This window comes from Sminthopsis crassicaudata, chromosome 3, assembly GCF_048593235.1.
Source record: "Sminthopsis crassicaudata isolate SCR6 chromosome 3, ASM4859323v1, whole genome shotgun sequence".
In the NCBI taxonomy this organism is placed as follows: domain Eukaryota; kingdom Metazoa; phylum Chordata; class Mammalia; order Dasyuromorphia; family Dasyuridae; genus Sminthopsis; species Sminthopsis crassicaudata.
This window is the reverse complement of record NC_133619.1, coordinates 445,316,837-445,343,961: the sequence shown is the minus strand read 5'-3', so window position 1 is coordinate 445,343,961 and position 27,125 is coordinate 445,316,837. Positions and strand designations below refer to the sequence as shown.

General features: G+C 37.8%; 1 protein-coding gene across 1 annotated transcript in view; it reads left to right on the top strand.

Moving 5' to 3' along the window:
• Positions 1-11,039, top strand: part of B3GALT1 (beta-1,3-galactosyltransferase 1) — a 620,917-nt gene extending 609,878 nt beyond the window's left edge. The window contains exon 7 of the mRNA XM_074303205.1: positions 3,875-11,039. Within this exon, the coding sequence (XP_074159306.1) occupies positions 4,095-5,075 (981 nt within the window). The 5' untranslated portion in view covers positions 3,875-4,094 and the 3' untranslated portion in view covers positions 5,076-11,039. The remainder of the gene's footprint in view (positions 1-3,874) is intronic.
• The last annotated feature ends 16,086 nt before the right edge of the window (positions 11,040-27,125 follow it).

Sequence of the window (27,125 nt, the reverse complement as noted above, 5' to 3'; positions counted from 1 at the left end):
AATTCACATTATTTGAAGTTACAATTATATAAAATATGATTATTGCCTGCTGCCCAATGGAAACATGTGGAGCAAATTTGAATAATGCAACCATTTCAGGGGATTCATTATTCACACTGACTGTGTATAACTTGTATACAAACAGTTAAAGAATGTTTTTGCAAATACATTTTCCTTTGGGTAAGCATCACTCAAACAAAACATAGGTAGGGAGAAAGCACAGAATAGCAGCTAAGGTCCTCTTTTCCAGCTATCAGCTTTATAAGACAATCTAAAAACATTTAAAGAAAAAACTGTCTAGGCACAAAGCTGAAGAACAAAAGGAATAGGATAAAGGAGCAAGGCCATAACCCCAAAGCCCCAATCTAATGAGGACCCCCTTCTATTCCTTTAGTGAAGAAAAGTAAAATATCTTATTTTGGTTACATGTAAGAGCCTTCTTTTTGAAATTGTGAGAGATTACTATTATATTGATCAGAGACCAGGAAAAGATGGCTGGGAACATATGCAAGTAATGATGCTAATGGGTTCCAATGGGATAAGAGGGAGAAGTAAGTGAACCTATAACACAGGGTATGGAAAAGGAGAACAATTGGAATAGAGTTGAAGTGAGGGGGACGGGGATTCTGGAATCCCTCATGGAATTTCTTTCCAACCCTATAGGGGCAGAAAGAATGTCCTTAAAATAAGAGCATGGAATCTTGAATTGAGTCTCCAAACCTTAGATTTCCAAAGCATCCTTTGTTTCTTTTTGGATATTTCAAAGAATACAGCAAACCACATTCTTTTTCATCTGCTTCCCCTCAATTTTTCCACTAGGAGTTTGGCAATACTAGGGCCTAGATTTGGACAGTGTTTACTACAGGTCAGCTGGAGCCCTCGCTATATTCAGAGTCATGCTGCTAGGAGCTATTCTAATGTTCATTTAAGAAGAATCATAACTACAATGAGCTATTGCTGGCCTCCCTCCTATGGCTCATATATTCACATTCCGCTCTTGGCTTAGACAACATGGTGTCTATTGACTCTGCTTTTATTCATCCCTGTCTTCTTATTTTATTATGATGATTGTGCTTAGGAACATGAGTCTCCATCCATAACTTCAGTTAAATTCTTTCAATACAATGCATACATTGAAGTGCATAGTTTATTCTAAAGCTGAGTTTGTTGAAATTCACATCCATTATCTCCTATCTCTGACTACCAGGACCACTGCAGTATGCTCTAACAAGGAAGCCAGAGACAATTTTTTACATGAGTGAACTTTGCAACCTAGCCTACCTTTAAAAATGGCATGCTAGAAGTTGGGAGTTCTAAGAAAGAACCAGGAGTTCCTAAACCAACTTTTCTCATTTGAATACTAATCGAAATACTCATCACTTCCCCTTGAATTAGTGTCCCCCAAATTCAAAAATCTCATTTTCTAGAATCCTACTGTATTTATAGGTAAGTGAGTTCTAAGGAAGCAAACAATTAGCAAGGACTAGTGTGATTTCACCTGGATATATATCACTGAAGCTCTGAACTGGCAACAGAAATAATTACCACAGGGATTAGGGAATGGTTTCAGCATATGAGAAAACAAACAGTAGAGTGTGTGTGTGTGTGTGTGTGTGTGTGTGTGTGTGTGTGTGTGTGTGTGTGTGTGTGTGTGAGAGAGAGAGACAGACAGACAGACAGACAGACAGACACAGACACAAAGAGACAGAGGGAGGGAGGGAAGGAAAGAAGGAGGGAGGGAGAGACGGAGAAAAGGAGGGAGAGAGGAGAACTAGAAATCAAGAGTAGGTGTTGACATGTTTAACATATATTGGATTAGTTTCCATCTAGGGGAGAAGGTTGGGAGAAAGGAGGGAATTTTAGACCACAAGGTTTTGCAAGAGTCAATGTTGAAAAATTATCCATGCACATATTTTGAAAATAAAAAGCTTTAATAAGATTTTGAAAAGTAAAATAAATAGGAGCAGTGGATAACAGTGGACAAATGGTGAATTTCCATATAATATAAGGAAAAATGCTTTAAAATAAGGTAGGTGTTGAGAGAGAAGGGAGGAGTATTGGGAGGTATTACTTTTGATGTTGTTTAGTCATTTTCATTCCCCTCTCTTCATGACTTCCTTTCAGGGTTTTCTCTGAAAGAACTGGAGTGATTTGACATTTCTTACTCCAGCCCATTTTACAGATAAGGAAACTGCGGCAAAAAGGGTTAAATGACTCAAATTGTGTGGAAAGAATACTGGACTTGGAAATGAGAGAATTTGTCTTCCACTTCTGGGTTTGAATTTCATTTCTGATACTTCCTAATTGGAACATGGATTAATCACCCCATCTGACAGAACAACAACAACAAAAACAATATTAAATTGAAATCTAAATGTCAATTGAATATGAGGTGGCAGAAGGATGAAGTGCAAAGAATGTTGTGTCTAGAGACATAGGATTTGGATTGCTATCTTTGTGACTTTATGGGAATTACTACATCTAAGGGATGTACTGTTAAATATGTAGTGATAGACTCTCAAAAAAGTGTACACAAGACAAACTTTCAAATTTAATCTAAATTATTAACATTTCTCAATTACATTCCTTAGCCTAGAAAAACAACAAAACAAAGGATCGAGGTCTAATATGTAGCATTTACCATTTGGGAGATATAAATGCTCACAATGACAATTTAAAGCTTTTGTAAATCAGCTGGCTTCAGTTCATCTTTGATTATACTTCTGTGGCCCCAGTTTCCTCATTTTTGAAATGATGTTGACTTCTAAGGTCTCTTCCTACTCATACAGCTATAAACATATCTGTTTCCTTCAAGAATAATGAGTAATTAGGAAAATAGAAGAAAGAATAGGGATTGGATTTGTAATTTCACTGGTGGTGGTTGTTTGTTCTTCATTCTAGAAGAAGACTATGACGTGGAGGGAGATGATGGCCATGATATGAAAGTGTATTGGATTTAAGTTTGGGAGGACTGTGCAAAGTCATCAGCCTTACTTTCTCCTCTAGTGCCATCTGGGTCCAGTGGACAAGATATAAATCAGGATTGCAGTGGAGGAACTTAACTTTTTAAGCTAAGGTGTTGTAAAGGTCTCAGTTTGGCTGAAGCAATGCCATTCTGCAGTTAGGCTAGGTAAAATTTGGGGGGGGGGAATGGCCTTTTTTACCTAGACAAAATTTTTAAAAAAGAGAACCAACCTGGGAGAATTTCTGGCCAAACCCTTAGAATTCTGGCCAAAATAGCAACAATTGCTATTTACATTCACTTTAAGGCAATCTTTCTGGCTCCAGGACTAGCCCTAAGTAGTTGCCCATAGAATTCTCATGTGAAAAAAATATTAATCTTTTACAATGCAAAAGGTTGGTACTTTTTCATCAACTTATAGTCTTGGCATTGCCTAGAGTGCTCAAAATATTAAGTGACATGACCAGTGTGACAGATCTTGTATGTGCCAGAAGCAATGTTTGAACCCTTCTCGACATTTATGCAGTAGCCACCATGGGCCAAGTACTTTACAAATATTATTTTTTTAAATCCTTATAACAACTTGTAGGAATCTATTATTATTCATAGTATCTGAGGCAGTATTTGAATTCAGGTCTATGCCTCTAGATCTAGCACTCTACCATACAACCTAGCTGTCTGTTTATTGTTTGATTTGCTCCTTACAACAATTTTGGGAAATAGATGCTACCACCTTTCCTCCCCATTGTACAGATGAGGAAACCAAGGCAAGTAGAGATCAAGTGACTTTCTCATGCCCTAAACGGGAGAGCGTTATAAACCATAAAATCTTCATGATTCTTAATAATACTGAATTGAAATGTCAAAACATGTAAACAGGTTTAACAAACAATGCTTTCTTGCATTTTGCAGAATTAAGAGGAAGACTTATAAAGACATGGAACCCATCATCACAGGGTGGAAGAAAGTAGAGTGACAAGCCTGCTACTGACACCTATGAACAATCTCACAGTAACTTGTATTTATCGAACTTTAAGATTTTCAAGTAATATGCTGCCTTTGCAGGACAGAGAGATGTTAATGGTAAGAAGGCTATTTATTCAATATACTGCATAGAAGAGCTGCAAAGACAATGGCTTCAAAGGTCTCATGTCTCTATGTTTTGACAGTCGTGTGCTGGGCCAGTGCTCTTTGGTACCTAAGTATAACTCGTCCTACTTCTTCCTACTCCGGCTCTCGGCCGTTTACTAATGTTGCTGCGGCCAGGAAGAACGTTACCTTTGGTAATATAAGAACTCGACCTATAAACCCACATGCATTTGAGTTTCTCATAAATGAGCCTAAGAAATGTGAGAAAAGCACCCCCTTTCTCGTCATCCTCATTAGTACCACACACAAGGAATTTGATGCCCGGCAGGCTATCCGAGAGACGTGGGGAGATGAAAACAACTTTAAGGGGATCAAAATCGCCACTCTCTTTCTCCTAGGGAAGAATGCCGATCCTGTTCTAAATCAGATGGTGGAACAAGAAAGCCAAATTTTCCATGACATCATCGTGGAGGACTTCATTGACTCATACCATAACCTCACCCTAAAAACTTTAATGGGGATGAGATGGGTTGCCACTTTCTGCTCAAAAGCCAAGTATGTCATGAAAACAGATAGTGACATTTTTGTAAACATGGATAATCTCATCTATAAACTACTAAAACCCAACACCAAACCAAGGAGAAGATACTTCACTGGCTATGTCATCAATGGAGGACCGATCCGGGATGTCCGCAGTAAGTGGTACATGCCCAGAGATTTGTACCCAGACAGCAATTACCCGCCGTTCTGCTCAGGGACCGGCTATATCTTTTCAGCCGATGTGGCAGAACTCATTTACAAGACCTCACTCCACACAAGACTGCTTCATCTGGAGGATGTGTATGTGGGACTGTGTCTTCGGAAGTTGGGCATTCACCCTTTCCAAAACAGTGGCTTTAATCACTGGAAAATGGCCTATAGCTTGTGTAGATATCGCCGAGTTATTACTGTGCATCAAATCACACCAGAAGAAATGCACAGGATCTGGAATGACATGTCAAGCAAGAAACATCTCCGGTGTTAAGATTTGTACAGATGTAAATGTCTTTTATTTTCTCTTTATTTTTTTTTCTTTCTGTCTATCTGTCTTTTTTTTCTTCCTTCTTATCTACTTCTTTCCTTCCTTTTTTCCTTTCTTCTTTCCTTCCTTCCCTTTTTTTCTTCTTTTCAATTTGAGAGCCTAAATAACTAGTAGTTTACACCTGTAACTATGGGGAATGACTTGTGAAGGAGTTAGCAAAAAAAAAAAAAAGTAATTTCCCTCCACCTCCCCTCATGTCTTAGTTCCTTTCTTTGATCACCAGTTTACAAATGTCACATTCTCATTATATAAATATTACACAAGTTAAAAGTGCCAGATGCTAACCTCAGGGCATAGGGCATTGCTGATTAACTCAAGAAGCAGCTCCCAAATCTGTGCACCCAAAAGGAGAAACTGGCTGAATAATACCCAGCTAGCTAGTCTGTTATCTGAGTTGGAAATCTGGTTTTGAGGGAAGGAAAATCACCTCAAAATACCTTCATTTCATTCCTTCAAAGACAAAATAAGTTTATTTAAAAACTCATTTAGAAATAAGAGTCAAGACACAGTGACTGGGAGTAATTTTGTGTGATATTTACATTGGTTTTTCCATATATTGGCATGTAAAATGTGTGATATATACAATTCCACTCCCAAAAATAACTTAGTATTGGCAGGAAGACAGGAGTTGGATGTGTGGGAATTTGAACTTGAGAATCCGATGTTCTATAAGTTCAGGAAACAATTTTATTTTTCATCCAAGGATTAAACACGTGATGGGCAGCAGGTGGAATATATATAGAATGCTATTTAACAAAATAAATAGAAGATTTATTCTTAGTTCTTTCAGAACAAACATAAGATTGTGCCTCCAAGGAAAATTGCCAAATGTAACTTTACCTGCCTCTACCCAGTATGCAAAATCACTGAGTGGTACACTTGGAGTTTGTAGGTCATGTGGGCACAGGTTCCAAAGAAGGAAATAAAGTAGATATGTGGCCAAGAAGAATACTACATAACGGTGCAAAGATAGCAGATTCTGAAAGCACGAAAAGAATTAGAGCCCAAGAATCAGCTAAGGCGCTCTGCTAATAAATAAGAAAATGGTGAATGGGCACCAAATCTGGTTACTACACACCATGAGTGCAGTGCATACTTCAGTACAGTTGAATGTCAGTATTACATGTAATGCATTAGCACTGAGGTCTTCTCAGGGGCAGAGGTATAAGAGATTTGCAGTGAGGGTAGGTAAGCCTGCCACAAGACTCATAATGTCAAAGGAGCAAATGATGGAAACCTCAGTGTGCCTCAATTTATTCATTTGCAAAATGGTAATTACTAAAAAAATAAAAATAAAAAAAAATCCTACCTCCCAGATGCTGTGAATTTTAATTCATGTTTGCTAAGTACCTAAAATCCTCAGCTGAAAGGTGCTATGTATGTGCAAAGTATTATTGTTGTTATATTATTATTATTATTGCTATACTCCCAGTAACCAGGAAGTAATAATGAGAAACAGTGGAGGCATAGTTTCTAGAGGGCTAATATTGAAATTAGGAAGACTGGATTCCTGTCCCACTTCTAACACTGTAGGTAAATCACTTATTCTCTCAGTGCTTCAAGTGTTTTAACTCTACAATGTCAGATTTGTATTGGTGCAGAAAGTTTCTACATTGAGAAGTTCTTATTCAGATTTAAATCATGGATCCAGTTTCCACCCCTACCCCCAAAAGCAAACTAATAGTTATCATCGGTCATATACCACATGTGTTGATATAAAATTCATTATAATTAATCTTGATTATTGATCTTTATGGATCATAAATCATTAAAACATTTACTTCTCTCTAGTCTAAATTAGATCAAGAGTTCTTAACCTGGAATCCATGAACTTTAAAAAAAAGTTTTGATAACTATTTAAATATAATTGATTTCCTTTGTATTGCTATATATTTTATCTTCTTTTTTTTTTGAAAAGCTGTTTTTTTATTATTATAGCTTTTTATTTACAAGATATATACATAGGCAATTTTTCTGCATTGACAATTGCAAAATCTTTTGTTCCAATTTTTCCCCTCCTTCCCCCCCATCCCCTCCCCCAGATGGCAGGTAGACCAATACATATTAAATATGTTAAAGTATACATATTTTATTTTCTGTCTTTAATTACACTATTATGGAAAGGGGTCCTCTTTAGCAAACTGAGAAAAGGGTCCACAAAGCACCTTTGGGACCTTTAACTATGTTCCCTCTGGCATCACTTAATAAATCATTATTTCCACGTGTTGAATATTATTATCCCTCTGTGCTGATGGATAATGTATCTTCCAAAAGTTGGGGGCAGACAGCATATTTTGGGCAAAAGTTTCTGCCTTTTTGAATGTTAGAATAAGCTGAGTTGCTTAGAGAAATATGCAACTTGAGATCTCCACCATCATTTGAATTAAAGCTTCTCTGGGATTTGAGAATAGGGAAAATTAACTCACTTTCCCACTCACCTTTCTAGAAAGAAGAATAAACACAGCAAAATAAATGACAAACCAAACACTGATGATAATGCAGCATCCATTTGGGAAGTTTTGCTTATGATCAGCGATATGAAGACAGTACTTTATTTTTGTTTTTCCTATTTTGATTGGTTGAATTGTTTCAGTCCCCTGGAAGTTCTTTAAGTCTCACATCACCCAGAGACATTAAGACCCAGCATCTAATTAGTCAACCCTTCTCTTAACACATACACACATATATGCATATGTACATACACAGGTATATACATGCATTGCATCTATATACACACATGTATGTCTATCCACCAACATATGTGAACATGTGTTTAGAGTCATATAGCTTATTTCAGTTTAAATGATACAATAAAAACATTAGAAAAATTGGGGAGAAATTGGACCCCACAAAATCAGTCAGCTCCTTTGTCCAGTAATTTTTGCCAGTTCGTAATTTTTGCCAGTTCTCAACCCAATAATATCTTCCTGATATTCAAAATATAGCATATATTTGTGTTTAATATCTATTAAATTGTTAAACAGTTGAATTGGGTTGTACAATTGCCTTGTATCTGTCCAATGCCCAGCCAACAACTCTTAATATCAAGGAACTACACATTATGAGCATGACATTATATATATATATATATATATGTATGTATGTATGTATGTATGTATATATACATATACATATATATGTTTCTTATGTATATATTACAAATATATACATATTATGAATAAACCTTTCTGGCATAAAATGGAACAAAAAAAAAACAAATCAAAAACAATGTTATTATTTTGGAAACTTCTTTAAATCCTCATTTTTAAAAAAAAGGTGTATAATGCACAGAGGACAAACGTGTAAATATCCATCAAAGACCATGTGTATATATTTTAAAGGAATCATCTCTCTTCAATTGTACATATAGAGGTGGGAGCCTGCCTGCTGGGTAGCATTTGGCTCTGCATGGGGCTTGTTTGAGCTACTCGCTTTGTCCCGTGGTTCTGTAGCCTTAATTAAAGCATGTTTGCCCTCTATTTTTGAATGTTTGGATTTTTTTTTTTTATGTTAGGTGATCAAGAAAAGCCTCTAACTTCCTATTTCTGTTAATTTTCTAATACTGGCCATATCAAGACTCCAATCACTTGGGCAGCCCTTAGAAAGTTTTTTTTTTAATCTTTTGTCTTTTTTAAAGAGTAATGGATAGAAATCTGGCTTCAGAATCAGTTACACAAGGGTTTCAGGCTAGTTTTTAGCATATACTGGCTGTATGTTAAGTCACCTCTCAGTGACTAAGCCAAAACTGAGACTCTTAGTTTCAGTAAAAGTTCTGACCTGCCTTAGTAATAGACTTTCTTCACCAAGGAGTTCCCTCCACCAACACAATCACAGATCCAACCCCTCTCCTTATTCTACCTCCTATGCCATTCTTTCCCCACCCCTATCCTTATCCCTATCCCAACCCTTTTCTCAGATTTAAAACATAATCGCAGGTAGCAGCCTCCACAGGGTCGTGCAGTCAGTTTTTGTCTGATAACCTGCTTCTCATACCTCCCATCTACAGTGTTGCTTTTGCACAGGATGATGTATCCCAACTCATTGTCCGCATTCTTAATGTTCCTTTTTCAAATGAGCCTTTCAGTTTTCTTTAGATATAAAGTTGCAAGGTTTTCTATTCTTTTCCTATAACACGGCAAATGCCAATTTGAATATAATACTGGAGCTGTAGAAATCACTGAAGTCAAAAATCGGAGGAAGCTCCTGTTTACTTTGGATGGAATTTCAACCACTCTAGCCTATTGGATGGATATGTTGTGGGGGGGTGTGGGGGTGGGGTGAAGGGAAATACCCCTTTGCAGAGGGGTGAGGGGAAGACTTTTTCAATAAAATTTTTCCTATCAAAGGACAGTGGATTATTTAACCCAAAGCACCTGGGATTGATTTTCTATCTTTCATAATATGTGATTTCAGTGGGGGAATTAACTCTAATTTCTGCTGTAAAGGGGGAAATGGTTTTTATAAACAAAAAGCAACTTGTGAATGAAAGAAGCAATTTATTAGAGAAGCTTGTTAATAAAAATTGACATTTAGGTGTATCATTATATATGAATGGATGTATTTATGTATTTATTTGTCAAAATTGTATATATTGTTTCATCAAAAGTAAGTGTCCGTAAAAGTGCACTCTTTGGGTTTAAAGTATTATTTAGGTTTACGTGGGGTTGCTAGTTGAGCTGCTAATCAGAATACTATTTTTTGTATTAATGTCAAAAAACAAACAAAAAAAGACCAATTGAAGCCGAAGGTGTGTGTGTACAGTTGGTTTCTTCACCTTCTTCTTGAAATGTAAACTCTCCATTGACTGGAAAGCACGATGCTAATGTATAGGCTCATCTGTTATGAGGAAGATTATTGTTCCATAAAAGCTGATTTTTTAACCATTGGGAAAAATAAACAGAAGGAGAACATATTTTTACTTTATCTGCTTCTTTTCTGACTCTCTTCTATGAAATACCAGCAATTTTCAGTGTTAAAATAAACAGACATTTTACAATTCATCATTGACCTCCCCCAAACAACAACCTCAATATGTGTAATAGCTCTGAAACCAAAATAAGCCACCAAATTGTTCATTGCTCCTGAAAATTTCAATATGACCTCAGCGCATTCAGGGAAAATTAACTTCAAGAGCATTTGGTCTAGTGAACCAAATGTTGGTCTATGATAGACAGAAAATCTGAATCTTTTTTCTGAGCCCTTTTTGGCCTTGATGACTGCAGAACCTTTCCACAGCTAGAAATGGAGATAATTTTTCTATTCTCCATAGAAAATATTGAGTTAATAAAATGCTTAGAGAGTTCAGGGTGTTTAAAATACAGACACATTTCAAGTGAAGTTGGCCCTTCTTGTATTTCTTTTACCTGAAGTCTTTATAATGCTATATTGTGATCAGATATTTGCATAGACATTTATAATTGTCAAGAAAGTGCAGGTGCCTTTGTTTCTGGGTGGAGAGTTGATAGCTATTTAAGAAAAGGGAGCTATGTTCCTGCGCTTGCTGGGTCAGTGCTGAGTGCCCTTATTCTTATTGGAAATGGAACTATGAATCCTAACCACCTTCACACTAAGCAAAAGTATTCAAGGCACAAAAATCTCCTCAGTATAGCCAAATACTTACATTCACTCCCTTTTGGAAATGTCATGATTTAAAATTTCATTTACACTTCTTCAAAAAAGGAATGCCTGATGAAGAAATGGGGAAATACCTTGATTGAAGAATAGCATCGATAAGTATACTAGTGTCGTTTCTATGATGCCAGAGAAAAGACAACATAAAAATTAAGATGAATTGTATTAAAAAAAAACCTGTCAGCCACATATATTTTAGAGAAATTTCCTTTTCCTTTCAGACACTTTCAAAAAAATATAAAAGCCTGATTCTAATTGTAACAATTACCCAAGGTTTAATTAATATATTGCTTAAAGTTGTGTGGGTATTAGAATGGGGAGGGTGGGTTTCATATGGCTTGATTATCATAATTACAAGCATTCTATTTTCTCATTTACTTAATTGATTGTCATAGATTTCCAGATGAATTCATGCTGCTGAAAGAGAATTGAATACATTGCTGGAGCAGGGGAAAAAAAAAAGAACCTGGGCTATTTAGAAGAGCAGTGTGTCTCAGAATGTAATCCATGTGAGCGTGAAAAATTGCCCTGGATAATATCTGCTTACCTTTCTGTTAGTTAAAATGGGTATTTTTTGTGTGTGTGAAATGAAAAAGAAATGAATGAAAAAGTTTTATTGATTCAGCTACATCTATAATGACACTGGTTCCACTGGCTTTGAGGCTAGAGTTGCCTCATAGACAAGAAAAAATCTTCCATTTAGTTTTCCTTATAGAATCTATTAGTTTGGTACATTATGTTGGCTATTTGTTATGCCTCTTGCAATGACCTCAACCCTCACCTGAAGGGACTGCAGCATGAGAGGTGATTTATTCTCTCAGTGAGGTTTATTCCAGAACATTTACTCAGCAGAGGCTGCCTTCTATGTCAAGTTGGGCAGAATTGCGTGTGATGGTTTTATGATGAAGAATATTTTTCAGTGAGACAAGTATGACATCATGAAATAGGAGTTATGCTACAGGAGATTAGAAACCATCACCTAAGTCTTTCAAAGACTTGGATTTCCAGTTTTAAGATGAGAAAATCTTGAAGGTGTTCAACTTTTGCTGTGGTCATGATATCATATTTTAATATTTAGATAATGGTTCTGATGAGTCCATTATATCAATATCATGTGAAGGCAGGAGGAAATAAATACTTTTAAAAGAGAAGAGTAGAGGAAAGAAGAAAATAAGATATGTAATGTTACATGATTAATTAGGAATAAATATTAAAGTAATAAAAAGATCATGAAGCTAAAAGATAATGGGAATTTAGAAACAAACTTCCATTGATTCGATAATTTCTAAGCTTTATGAATACACTTTAATGAGACAAAGCAAATTAGAAATCTATAACCCCACTCACTCAGCATCTAGTCCAGGTCACTAGAAACTTTAATAAAGTTTGGCTGGCTCAGAGCTTACATCCAATTCTGAGGAGTGCAGAGAACAATCTATAATTTCCAATTATATTTTTTTTCCTCTTGGAAGGAAAGGCTTCTCCAGAGGACAATCCATCACTTGCAGGTGTAACGAGCTGCCGTCTCCAGAAGCTGCTGGATCGCTCTCTGGGAAGAGATCTGCTGTGTCTTCTACTCAAATCTCTCCGACAGATTCTTCTTCCTGTAATGAACCGTTGTCTCCAGGCAGTTGCTGTTAACTCTTGTCCAAAGAAGTGACTTCCCTTCCTGCAGAGAGCTCCGTCAAGCCTGATGCAATTCAGAGTCTCCTCTTTCTCTGAGAGTCCTCTTCTTTTATTCTCCCAGAGAATGGGCGTGGGATAATGCAAGGGCTTCTGGGAAGAACCACCCCAGCCAATGAGCTTGCCCCCTCTATCAAGTCAACCTGAGTTCTCACCTTGTAACTATCCAGACAACCTCAGTTCTCACTTAGTAATCCTAACATCTCCCCCTTTCTTTTGATTTAGAACATAGGACAGTCATGACCTTGAAACATAAATCCATCAATATGGGAAGTATTACAGATAATTACATAAATTACATAAGCACATAGTAACATAGTAACATAACACATGCTAGAAGTATATAACATAATCATAATCAAATAATCATAAATTGAAAATTTATAAATGTCCATAAGTCCATTGTCCATTAGTCTCATCTTGTGTGAGGAAGTCCAATGATTCCTGCTGGTTTTTAAAGTTCTTTAACAGTCTTCTTATTATCCATGATCTTTCAGTGTCAGATGTTTCTTAGATCTTCTCCTTTATTTTGAGGTCTTTCTCTTTTTCTGTCTCTCTCTGGTGGACAAGGCGAATATGACTCGTTGGCACCCATCTGATTCCTTCTCCTGCTGAAGAAATACAAGCAAACCCTCTCCCCCAGGCAGTTAACCTATCTGGTCCCTTCCATTCACCACTTTCTGGATCTCTCCACATCACCTGGCGATTATCTAAGGACAGTGGAGCTGCTCGCACTGGACACTGCCCTTCTGGTGGGTTATAAAACCTGTCTGCTGGAGCCAGTGCATCTTTGTCAAAAATTAGAAAATTAATGGTATAGAGAACTAAATTTAGAAGTTCTCTAGGGTTACCTGTGGCTCCCCCTTTCTTTTGTTTTTGGAGGAGTGTCTTAATATCTCTGTTTCTTCTCTCTACTATTGCCTGCCCTTGAGGATTAAAGGGTATGCCCGTGGTATGTAAAATCTTATACTGTGCACAAAAGTGTGTAAAATGTTTGGACGTATATGCAGGTCCATTGTCTGTTTTTATTGCTTGTGGCACACCCATAATTGCAAAAGCTTGTATAAGGAATTCAGTGACCACTCGGGCTGTCTCTTTTGCTGCTGGCATTGCAAATGTGAATCCTGAAAAGGTGTCTACCACGACATGAATAAAAGATAGACGACCAAAAGATTTATAATGGGTCACATCCATTTGCCAGATTTCATTGGGTCTCAAACCACGAGGATTCTTCCCTGGAGGGAGTGTAGGAGCATGGAAAGGAAGACAAGCTGTACAGCTTTTTACTATGCTCCTAGCTTCCTCTCTTGTGATTCCAAATTGTAAACGTAAAGCTCGAGCAGCCTGATGATATTTAGAATGAGATTCTTGTGCTTCCTGAAATAAAGGACTACTGGCTAACATGGTTAGAAGGCTATCTGCCTTTGAATTTCCATCAAAAATGGGACCTGGAAGTCCACTATGTGAGTGGACATGCAAGATATAAATCTTGCCTGGATGTTTTCTCACTTGCTCTTGAAGTTCCTTAAAGAGCTGATAAATATTGGAGGCTGCAAATTTTATTTGGGCTGTGGCAATTCTTTGTACTACACCTACTGAATAGGCTGAATCAGTAATTATATTTACGTCTCCTGGGTAATAAGTGAGAGCTAGCATGATAGCAAATAATTCATTCTGTTGAGTGGATTGAAAAGGAGTCCTGATTACTCTCTTTATGGTTAAATCATGAGAGTATATGGCACAAATATTTTCTTTGGAGGCATCTGTAAAGATTGTTGGTCCTTTAAGAGGAACCTTAGAAACCTTTTCTTCAAAAATCCATCGCCAATTATGTAGTAGCCGGGTAATCTTTAATGGAGATCCATGTGCAAAATTTGGAGCGGTGGCCAATAAAATTTGCCATTCTGGGATGTTCTCACAGCATACATTAATCTGTGCGTTAGTATAGAATGTGTATATTTTTTCAGGACTTATCCCAGATAATTGTGTTACTCTCTTAATAGCTTTTAATAAAATCCTAGCCACAAGCACTGGGTAAGGTGTAAGGCTTTGTTCTGGTTGTGCTGGGAGGTTCACCCACTCAATCACTCTGTCTCCTTGATGAAGGACTGCTGTGGGTGCCTCTTTTGTAGCAAAAACTGATATTTCCAAGGGTTTTTGAGTGACTCTTTCAACCACATTGGATAAAGCCAGTTCAACTTCTCTCAAAGCCTTTTGTGCTTCTTTTGTAAGCTGGCGTGGTGAATTTAAAGCACTGTCTCCCCTTAAAATATCATATAGTGGTTGCAATTGACAGGTAGTCAAGCCTAGCACGGGACGCATCCATTGGATATCTCCTATCAATTTCTGGAAGTCATTTAAGGTGTTTAGCTTCTCTGTTCTTAAGGAGAGTTTTTGTACTGTAAGCACCTTAGGATATACTTCATATCCTAAATATTGAAAAGGAGCATGTCTTTGAATTTTTTCTGTAGCTATATGCAGTTTGTAGTACTTTAATGTTTCCATGGTCCTTTGTAGACATGCCTCTAACATTTGTTCCTCAGGTGCACATCCCAAAATATCATCCATATAATGTAACAATATTACTTTTGGAAAGGCTTTTCTTACTGGAGCAAGAGCAGCTGCAACATACATTTGGCACATAGTAGGGCTGTTTTTCATTCCCTGTGGCAAAACTGTCCATTCATATCTTTTATAAGGCTCAGCCAAATTAACACTAGGCACTGAAAAAGCAAATCTTTTCATATCCTCCTTATCTAGAGGAATAGAATAGAAACAATCCTTAATGTCTATAACCCATAGAGGCCATTCTCTTGGCAACTGAGTAGGAGATGGAAGTCCAGGCTGAAGAGTTCCCATAGTTTCCATCTGTTCATTTACTCTTCTTAGATCAGTTATCATCCTCCATTTTCCAGATTTCTTTTTCACCACAAATACTGGGGAATTCCAAGGACTTAGAGAAGGCCGCAAGTGTCCTTGGTCAAGTTGTTCTTGCACTATGTCTAATAAGGCCTGAATTTTATCACTTCTTAAGGGCCACTGTTCTACCCACACTGGTGAATCAGTTTTCCACTGAATAGGAACTGGTGAAAGTGCAGGTAGGCCTTCAACAGCAGCCCTGCCTAAAAAGCCGAAGTGCTTATTTGTAATCCTATCTGCTGTAAAATGTCTCTTCCCCACAGATTGATGGGGATTTTTTCAACCACAAAAGGAGTAAAAGCTCCTGTTTCTCCTTCAAATACCCATCTCAAAGGCCTAGCACTAACTTCTGCTGCTATTGATCCTCCCACCCCAGACATATAGGTGTCTGCTTTAATCTTTGGCCAGTGACCGGGCCAATTGGCACCTCTAATAACTGTACGATCTGCACCCGTGTCTACCAATCCTTCAAATGGTATTCCGTTTATATAAATAGTAAGCATAGGTCGGTCAGCTGTCACAGCTGCTGTCCAATATATTCCTGGATTTTGTTCATTGGAGTCAAAATCTAGGCGACTATCACTAGATTGCTTATTAGGGGTCCGTAACAATAAGGCTGATGCTACTACTTCTCCTGGTTGATAAATCACACGTTGTCTGCCTGTGTTAGTGACTGGGATATTAGATACACATTCTCCAGTCTCCCACATCAGTGTATGGATGGACACTGTTTTGTAGGCACTCTCAGAAGGTGAAATGGTCAAGCCTACTGTGCCTGGAGGCAAAGGATCCATAGGCTCAACAGGAACAGATTTCACTTCTCCAGGGAGTATCTCGGTAGTCTCTACTGCACACAACTCTATTTTTCCTAATTTCAATCCCTTTCTTCCATCTGATTGCCTTTTGGCTGATTGATCATGTCTTAAAATTCTCTGGATGTAACCTCGGCTGCCATCATGCCCCACTTGGGGGGCTGAAGCTGGGCCCCATCTGTCATTTCCCTGGGTCAATCTACATTCGGAGGCCCAGTGGAGGCCCTTGTGACATTTTGGACATGGAGTTTTAGGTCTTCTCTCACCCTGTCTTCTCACTGTATCTCCATATCTACACTGAGCTCTTAGATGCCCAATTTTTCCACATTGAAAACATCGCCGAGTTTCTCTAGAAGGCCCTTGCCAGGAGGGACCCTGCCTTTCCACATTCATCATAGTCCGGGTGTAAAAAGCATTTGTTCCCACTGTAGCACAGCGTCTTATGATCTCCTCTAAAGGAGCATCTTTGTCTAATCCCCATATAATTCTTTTGCAAATCTCATTGGCATTTTCCTTAGCCAGATGTCTGGTCATTATTTCTGTAGCTGAATTTTCTCCAATAGTTCTTTTGACAGCAGTTTGCAAACGTCCCACAAAATCTGCAAAAGGTTCATTGGGACCTTGCTGTATTTTAGTGAAAGCCTCTCCATGATCTTTCTGTCCAGGAAGGACACCCCAAGCTTTTATTGCAGCCTTAGCAATTTGTTCATATATTGTCATGGTATAATGAATCTGTTCCGAATTCTCTCCATACTGACCTTCACCAGCTAAGTGCTCAAAAGTGAATTGTGTGTTAACTCCTATTTCCAAATTGCATCTGACTTGAATTTTACATAATTCATGAAATTCCGCAAGCCATAATAAATTTTCTCCAGGTTCCAGACATGTCCTTGCTATGGATTTCCAATCATTCGGGGTTAGGACTTCATAAGACAAACCATCTAGTAACATTTTGACATAAGCTGATGTAGCCCCATAAAGGGTACAACCTTTTTTCAAATCCTTAATTTTATTCAAATCTAAAGGTGCATATCTTCTCCTTTTTTTACCTACAGAATCAATCTCTTCAATCACAGGATATGCATGTATAAAATCACTTATATCCTGTCCTTCTCTCTTAGCTTTAACCAATGCTTTTTCTAATCTTGTCATAGGCTTAGGCTGCTTCACAGGCAATTCTGTTTGTGTTTCTGCCTCTTCCCCTCTTTCTTCCTCCATCTCTGAAGGTGGGGTTGATGTGGGCCTGTCAATAATCTGTTCTCTAGGCAGGGTTGAAGCTTCTTCAAGAGAATCATACCATAATTCCTCATTTAAATCCTCTTGCTCTAGGGAAAGATCTTGATCTTTCCTTTTTTCCTCACACTTCCTCCTCTGTTCATTTTTAGAACTTTTCCTTCTCCTACAACTTGCTTGATAGTTTAAGGCTAATTGAACTATGTTGTAGATATAAAATACTTCTGCAGAAATTGAACGAGGCCCATTTTTTGCTTGAAATTCTTTCATTTCATATCCCACTAGCTTCCATTTATCTACATCTATCTTTTCTTCCTCTAAGAACCAAGGGGATGTACGTCTTAATGCAGCCAAGAGTTTAGCAATCTGTACCCAGGTTACAAGTAAACTCTGCTCCTCAATTATCTTGATTATACTCTCTATAGTACCACTCCTGAATGGAGCTGAGGTTGCGTCTGGGGCTGAGGTTGAGTCGGCTGAGGTCCAGGGATTGAATATAGCTAACATCTGCCCCATTTCAGCTATAAGAGATTCCTGGTTTAGCCCTTAACAAGTTAAGTTCCTTATTTATCTATTAGCACGCTCACTTAATCTTTAACAAAGTTTCCTCGTTACTCACGGTTCTGGGTCAGAGAGACTGAGATCTAGATTGGAAGCTTTTCCACTGGAATCAGGACCGTGTCTGTCCCTGTTCGGGCGCCAAATTGCGAAGGTCTGGTCTAGCTCTTCTTGTCAGGATAAGCAAAAGTCCTTGCCCCACGTGTGGACGCCAATTGTAACGAGCTGCCGTCTCCAGAAGCTGCTGGATCGCTCTCTGGGAAGAGATCTGCTGTGTCTTCTACTCAAATCTCTCCGACAGATTCTTCTTCCTGTAATGAACCGTTGTCTCCAGGCAGTTGCTGTTAACTCTTGTCCAAAGAAGTGACTTCCCTTCCTGCAGAGAGCTCCGTCAAGCCTGATGCAATTCAGAGTCTCCTCTTTCTCTGAGAGTCCTCTTCTTTTATTCTCCCAGAGAATGGGCGTGGGATAATGCAAGGGCTTCTGGGAAGAACCACCCCAGCCAATGAGCTTGCCCCCTCTATCAAGTCAACCTGAGTTCTCACCTTGTAACTATCCAGACAACCTCAGTTCTCACTTAGTAATCCTAACATGCAGGCTCATTAAAAAATCAGGCTCTCTCTTCACCCAAGGATTTTATTCACACTTGTCTCTGAACACAGTTACTTCAACCAGTCTGGCTGATTCTCCTTAGCTGATTTTTCCATATGCTTCTCTTTTCTAATAGTTTTCCCACAATTGTGCATTTTGTCTTCCTCCAACAAAAGATAACTCCATATGTACACATCTCTCTTCATGGCTGGCAGGGAGACACCAATGACATATCATTCTCAAGCAGGCTACTCAGCTTCTCTCAGCAAGAGGACCACAAGCAGTACAAAATGAGGAAACGGCACAGAAGAGCTGAAGTATCCTTTAGAGTACAAATTGGGGGATCCATGTCAGCAGGTGAGGTAATGTGCAAATATCAAAGGTGCAAATAGGCAGTGGATCAGAATTCCAAACAGGCAGGCAAGACTTAAAGAATTAGGCAATTTTCAAAGAGTAGCATGGGCAATAAATCTGGAATCCAGGGGAAAATGCAGACAAACCAAGTGAGTCTATACTAGATTTAGAAATCCAGAAAGAGAAATTAAGGCAATGAGGTGACAGCCAGTCAATGAGCATTTCTTAAACACGAATTATGTGCCAGATATACCTCTAAGCACCAGGATACAAAGTCAGAATTCACTCAAGGCATCTGGACAACAGGCAACAGGATAATAGTCAAACCTTTGTATATCTAGGATGATCGTAAATGATTATGATAGCCACAGTAATACTGTTAAAAATAGATGAGTATGTGTGTTTGATGACCATAGGTGGTGATAAATAGACTTGATGAGACTCATGGCCACTATTTAACACAGACAATGCATTCACGGAGCAAATGCCTCACAGGTAAACTAAAAAACACTTCTTTATAGTAGCCCAACTGCTCCTACTTTCACTTACCAATTTTCTCCCAGGAAACCAATTACCAGCCCAGAAATAAAAGCCTACCAAAGAGGCAACTGACTCTTGTGCTATTGATCTGTTGATTGAAGAAGGCCACTTCTTCTAGCACAGTAGGAAGGGAATTATTTATAACATGGTTGCCATACATCAGGTAATCAGGTCAGCTGTGGCCCTGGAGAATCTCTATTATACAGAGCTTTTAGGAAGTTTCTTTCCTGCCTAGCCATTTATGTAAACTTTGTATGTTTTCCCTAATGATCCATAGCCCTCAAAGAAGGTGCTGTACTCTATGAACAAAGCAGAATATCAGTAGCTCAAAAGAAATGTAAGATGAAAAAAATTAGAGCCATCTCCACTCCAAGGTTCACATATACCATTTGTGCTCAACTTGTGGTCGAGCCTTCCAAGTTCACATTAGTCTGATCAGCCACAGTAAGACACAACTGGACTGTGACCTCAACATAGTGACCTTGGTCTTCTTCAAGAATGAAGGACAACAACAAGCCAATGGTCCCTAATACTGCATCAAATAGACTTGATAAATTTGTGTGTGTAAATTGGGAAGATATAATCTTCATGTAGTTGAGACTCCCTTGAACTGTGTTCATCTGTAAATAGTGGGAATATCCAGTGATTTCCCATACCCCATGCTCCCTTCTCCAAGAGTAGCCCATGATCTCACAAGGGAGGCAATCCTGAGCCAAAAACAGACGATTCAAGGGAATCTTAGAAAATGTGCTTCTAAGGCCTGACCTTTTCTCACTCTTGACTATAGAAAAGTGAGCATTTCTTGTCAGCAATTTACCACAAGAACCAATCCCTAAGCTTGACTTAGCTGGCAATCTTCAGGTGAAAGTAAGCTGTACATCAGCAAAGTGATGTAGGGGGATCAGATTCAAATACAGCTTCAGACTCTTAATAATTATGTGGCCCTGTGCAGATAGTTTCATTTCTTTCTATCTTATTTTCTTATTTATAAAAAGGGGATAACAAAAGCATTTGCCTCATTGGGTTTCTGGGAGATTCAAATGATGTAACATGTAAAATGCTTTGTAAACATTGAAATGCATAAATTCCAGCAGTTGTTATTGGGTCTATGAGAACACCAGGCAGGAATTGGACAGAGAGAAGCACAACTATTAGCAGTGATCTGATAAAGCAGACACTGCTTTTTGTTTCTTTTTAATAGTTTTTATTTCCACTTAAGTCCTACCATGATATATTTTGTTATGGAGGAGACAATATGTTCTCAGTGACTATTTCTGTGGGGCAGGACATCAGCAGGTTATGCTAGACTAGAAAGGGCCATCAGTGAGCACTGAAATAGATTTCCCTCCGTGACAACTCTTTTCAACAATGACATGATTGAGACCAGTTCCAATGATCTTGTGATGAAGAGAGCCATTTACTCTCAGACTGTGGGAACTGAGTGTGGATCACAACAAAGAATTTTCTCTCTTTTTGTTGTTGTTTGCTTGCATTTTTTCCCTTTTTGATATGATTTTTCTCGTGCAGTACAATAGTTGTACAAATACATATTCATGTGTTGGATTTAGCATATTTTAAGATGTTTAACATATATTGGATTACTTGCTATCTAGGGCAGGGGATAGGGGAAAGGAGGGAAATTTGTAACACAAGGTTTTACAAGGGTCAATGTTGAAAAATTATCCATGTATAGTTTTGAAAATAAAAAGCTTTAATAAAAAAGAAAAGAAAGAAAGAAAAAAGAAAAAAAAAAGAAATAAACTGTCCTCCCAGTACTATCTCCTAATTCACATTGGGGAATCTTTTCACCAGATAATGACCTTTTTTGGCCTTCCTCTGCTCACGCTTCTGCCCTCTCCTTGGTGAAGGAATGCCCAAATGGCTCAAATCACAGATTTTTTGGAAATGATAAAATAGAAATGTTTCCAATGGAAAAAAAAACACAAAAGATTTCTGAGCTAGTTAAAACAAAATAAAAACATTATTGAGGCCTTTTAATTATTAAAACACATCTGACTCTTTTTCTGATATTTCTCCTCCACTTTTTAATCCTCCAATTGGAACCTTCTCCCCAGTAATGGAGAAAAGAAAAATACAGAATGCTTTATGAATTTTCCTGTCACTTCACACAGGGACCTTGCTAAATTCAGTCTCATTCCAATTTTAGTATATGTGTTGCCAAAGACAGCACATCTGCCTTGTTTTTATATGAAGAGATTTGCTGATGAGTTGCTGTCAATCCCTCCAGGGGAAATTGGCCTCCTCCCCTCACTGACTACAAAGAAATTCTCAAATTTCCTTTTTTCCTCCTCCCCTTGGTTCAATTTTATACTTACTATGCTTATTTAATATTAAATGTCTTCCACTGAAATGAACTGAATTGTAGACATAGCTTCAGAAACATTATTATCCTCACAAAAGATTCTTTAACCCTCTCTATACTGAATGGGCTTATAAAATAATCAAAGGAGAGCCTAGTCCTTGCCTGGGAATCAAGATACTGTCGACATTTGGCATAACCTTTCAAAGATTGCAGCATGCTTCACAAGCATCATGTTATTTGATCCTCACAACAAGGCTGTAAGGTTGGTATTTTATTATTCCTGATTTACAAATAAGGAAACTGAGGCACAATGAGGTGAAGTGATTTATTCAAGTTCACACAGCCATCAGTTTCAAAGGCAGAATTCAAATCCAATTCTCTCCTGATCAGTAATTATCTGCTTTGTCTGCTATACCATCCCATTCCTCAGATGTTACTAGAGATATTATATTCATCTCACAATAAAAAGCACATAATTGGTGTTACACATGTTGTCATAAAGATCTTCACACATTAAAAAATGAAGGGATTTGGACTGAAAAGGAGATGACTTTAAGAAAGTCAAACAAGAAAAAGTAGGAAGCAGATGGAGAACATAATTATCTAAGGAAATAAGCGGGGAGTTATAAAGGAGAGTTATTTCAAAGAAGGTAGAAGAGGGAAGAGCAACAGTAAAGAATAAGACATAAAGATGAATCAGGGTTAGAAATATTTTCATTCACTTTTTCCCAATATTTTTCTGAATTTTTATCATTGAATAAAAGGATAGAAGTCAACTATGTGAATTTTTTTATTTCTATTTTTTCCAATTTGCTTTTGATTTCCATCAAATTCTCTTAGAGGTAGAGAATGAAAATGTGACTCCTAAAACTCATTTCATGTGAATTCACACAACAGTTTGCAATTACATTTTCTGATATATTGCTTTCCATTTCGTTGTTGTAGGTTACTTCTTAACTTCATACCTAGGACTAAATTCTTTGTAGCTAAGTTTTGCAAGATTGTGAGAAAAGTCACAGACCCCATTGATCATGTTTGAGGAATAGTAAGGAATCCAGTGAAACAATCATAACACATAGGGAGGGGAATAAGGTGTAAGAAGACTGAATAGACAGGAAGAGATCAAGTTATTATGAGCTCTCAAAGCCAGAGAATTTCATATCTGATCCTGGGTAATAGAAGCCATTGGGGTTTATTAAGTAGGGTGTGATATGAGGAGACAGACCTTCATTTTAGGAAGTATAGATTGGAAGAGTGGTGGTGCTCTCTACAGTGATAAGAAAGTTAGGAAGAAGGGAGGGTTTGAGAAGAAAGAAAATTGGTTCAGTGTTAAACATGATGAGTTTAAAATTCTACAGAAAATGTAATTTGAAGATGTTTAACACTACAAGGACCAGGCATCTCAATTCATGCAAAAATATTATAATTTCCATTTGAAATAAAAATTTTCATTCTACTCCCTCTGTTTTCTTAGCTTCATTGATTTAAAAAATGTACTGCATAAATTGATGTAACTTAGTCCTTGGAGATATTCCTAAATTAATAGGCAATTGGAGATGCAAGGTCAGGAGGGAGGTTAGGGCTTGACAAGTAGAACTGAGAAGTGGAACTGCTTAGATGATGAACATTGGAGCCATTAGTGATAAATTTATAGACATGAAGTAATATTAGAAAAACAAGAGAAGAGGGCTCAGAACACAGTCTTGAACCAGTATGATGTGGATGAAGATGCAACAAGAGACAAAAATTTTTTTAAAATCTCAGCAAATTCTCAAAACAAAATGAATTTTCTTTCAAAAAATTTAGTTATGTTTTGAACTTTTATAAAATAAAATATATTTCATTTAGCACTTTAATTATAACAGAATCATCAAAAAGCAAACTAATGATAACTTTGAATTTAAAAGCAAAAAGCTCAGGGTTTCTGGCCTAAAGAAATAAGAAGAAATTGATTGTCTTTTCTCCTCTTTTACAGAATAGAGTTACCTCAAGTTAAATATCAAAATCTCCATAGTCCTTAAAGATCTTTTTCATAGGAAAGAGGATCCATAAGGATTGTGAAAACCTAGGTTCAGATCCTGATGTTGTTACTTATTACTTCAATTACTATAAGCTTTGTCACTTGTTGAGTTGCAACGACTTCTGCAGGCTTGAGTTTTCTCATTCAATTAAAAAACTCATGCTAATTGCCTACCTCATGAGGCACTGGACTAAACACTAAAGCTACAGATATATAAAAGATTCACAGGAGATCTTATACACGGCAACAAGACTACATGATGATCAATTCTGATGGAGGTGGGTCTCTTCAACAATGAGATAATTCAAACCAGATCCAATTGTTCAGTGATGAAGAGAGTCATCTACACCCAGAGAGAGGATTATGGGAACTGAGTGTGGACCACAACATAGCATTTTCACTCTTTTTCTTGTTGTTTGCTTACATTTATGTTTTCCTTCTCAGGTTTTTTTTTAATCTTTCTAGATCCAATTTTTCTTGTGCAGCAAGATAATTGTATAAATATGTATGCATATATTGGATTTAACATATATTTTAACATATTTAACATGTATTGGACTACCTGCCATCTAGGAGACAGGGTGGAGGGAAGGAGGGGAAAATTTGAAACAGAAGATTTTGCAAGGGTCAGTGTTGAAAAATTATCCATGCCTATGTTTTGTAAATAAAATAAAAAAAAAAAAAAGTTCAGCCCCTGCCCTTCAGGAGTTTACAATTAAAGAAGGGGATTAAATAAAGAAATTTAATTAAATGTCTAAATAAGTAAATTTATTGGCTAAATAAAATGTTCACAAATAAATTTAATACAAGGTAGAGGGCAAGAGTAACAAAAAAGAAATGATGAGGACGAAACTGAGGCTCTAAGCCGAGATGGGTCAGTCTTTTCTGGTTGTCTGATTACCTCGGTCCCTCCTCCTTCCTGAAGTACCAAGGCCGGGTGTAGTGAATGAATTCACTACTCAGTGCTGTGTTAAAACAAAATCTTTATTGGTTAGGAAAGGGATAGGCAGGCAATTGGCCTCCAGGGAGAAAGGCCAGACTGCCTGAAAGGGGACACTGCAGCAAAGTCGATGGGCACAAGGCAGGGAAAAGCCTAATTCAAGGAATGGAATTTTGGAGATTCATTTTATACACAATCAAGGTCATAAAACAAAGTTTGTATTTGAAAAGGACTTTTCTGCTTCCTTCGGGATAAAGAGATGTTTGTATATCAAAGAGGTTTCTAAGAGACTTGTAAATAAGAGAGGAATTTCTAGTAAGGATATAAAATTCTATTAATCACTTCTGTCTCAGGTTATCTTCTTTGACCTCTTCTAAGACAGGAGTTTCTCTGTTAATTATTTGCATGCTGGGCTATCTCTTGACCTCTTCAGAAAATCATCTAAATATTCTAGGAAAAGTTGAGAAAGGAAGTATCACTTTCAGCTGAGGGTTTCGGGGAAGGTTTGAGGAGGGAAGAGCCACCTGAGAGAATCTTGAAGAAGCTATGACCTTTAACTGAGGAAATGAGGCATGAAGACTGACTTAGCCAAATGACAAGAGGCAGAAGAAGGCAGGATGAGTAGAGGAAGAGTTCAGTTTGACAGTAAGATAGAGAGCATGAAGGGGTCAACAGTGAAATGAGATTGGAAAGTAGCTTGGGGCCAAACTCTCAATGGTCCTAATGGTCAGGATTTGATGTTTTTACAGAAATAGTATTTGTAAAATTAGCACTTTGGACGGGATGATCCCCAGGCTAGCATTCCTAGGATCCTAAGGCAAACACACCCTGTCTTTGCTTTGGTTGGATGCCATTCTTGTACTTCTCAACTAGAAAATAACCATTTTTCTGTAAAGTTAAGTTTGCCTCCCTTGTTATTGTTCTGTTGTCTTAATTGCATCCACTGCTTTGTGACCTCAATTGGGATTTTCTCAACAGAGATACTGGAGTGGTTTGCCATTTCTTTCTCCAGCTCATTTTACAGATGAAAAAACTGAGGCAAACGGGGTTAAGTGACTGGCCCATGGTCACATAGATAACAAGAGTCTGAGGCCAAATTTGACCTGAGGTTTTTCTGACCCTAGCCCCAGTGCTCTGCCTCCCAGTTCTAGACAATGTAGTCAGGATTCCTTAGTCTTTTGGCCTTGATATAAACCCTTCTGTCACTTAGTTTTAGTGTTTGCTGAGACCCCAAAAAACTAAGTAACTTCTCTAATGTCAAAGGTTGTGTCTGAATAAGGTCTTCCTGAATCCCAATTCAACTCTATCCTGCCTAGAACACCAAGTAAAGAAGTTCCCTCCACCTGCTTTGCTTCCTAGCAGAGCTCAGTCTCTGCCTTAGGGACTCAAGTAGGCTTTTATTTCTGACAAACAAAACACTTAATTTTGCTAGAATATTTATATAGATTTAGTTGCCAGAGGCATCTCTGGTTTGTTTTTTTCTTTATTCCCAAGGAAAAGAAACTGATTAGGTGGATTGTGGATCCCGAGTGTGTGAGATACAAAGCATCCTCTTTACATGAAAAGCTGCCCCCAGTGGGGAAAGCACTACATCCCACTCACATCTCATTCACGGGGCACACACACACATACACACACACACACTTGCAGGTTTACAAGTGATAGAGTGATCAAAATATATTAGCAGTGGATCATTATTAACAGGCTTCCCCCCATCACCAATGGCTGCAGAGAGATGTGCAATGTCCCTCACCGATTTTCACTTCTCATTAAGTGCTTCACTCCAGGAGAGCTCCAACAAAGCCCCAGGATTTCAGCTGGATATGAACACATAAGAACAAGTTGAGGATTCAGATCCTCCAATCTAGCCTAATCGCCTCAGTTTACAAAAGAAGAAACTAAGGCTCACAGAAAGAATTTCCCAAAAGTCATACAGAAAGTAAATAGGAGATATTTTTATTTTTGATTCAATGTCCCTCCACTTCACCCCCAACTCCCTTCCCTTCTGAGACTACCTTCTATCTAATTTGTATATATCTAGTTTTTCTATATTATCTCCCCTCTAAAATCTGACTTCCTGAGGGGAAAGGCAAGGACCTTGCTTTTCATCTCTTTGTATTCTGAGTGTTTTGTATACCCAGTGGCTGGTACATAGAAAGCACTTAGTAACTGCCTATTGACTGATTTCCTTTATTTCAGGGCTCACAAAAAGAGCAAAAACCACAAAGGACTAACACAAATCAATGTGTGATGTTTTAAAAAGTTCTGAGAGACATTATTTCTGGGTAACAATCATTTTAACAAATCCGGCAAGTTTATTAATAAAAGATGGTCATTTGGCCATCACTGTCTTAAACCATAGTGGCAGGCTTACAATGCCCTTTGAAGA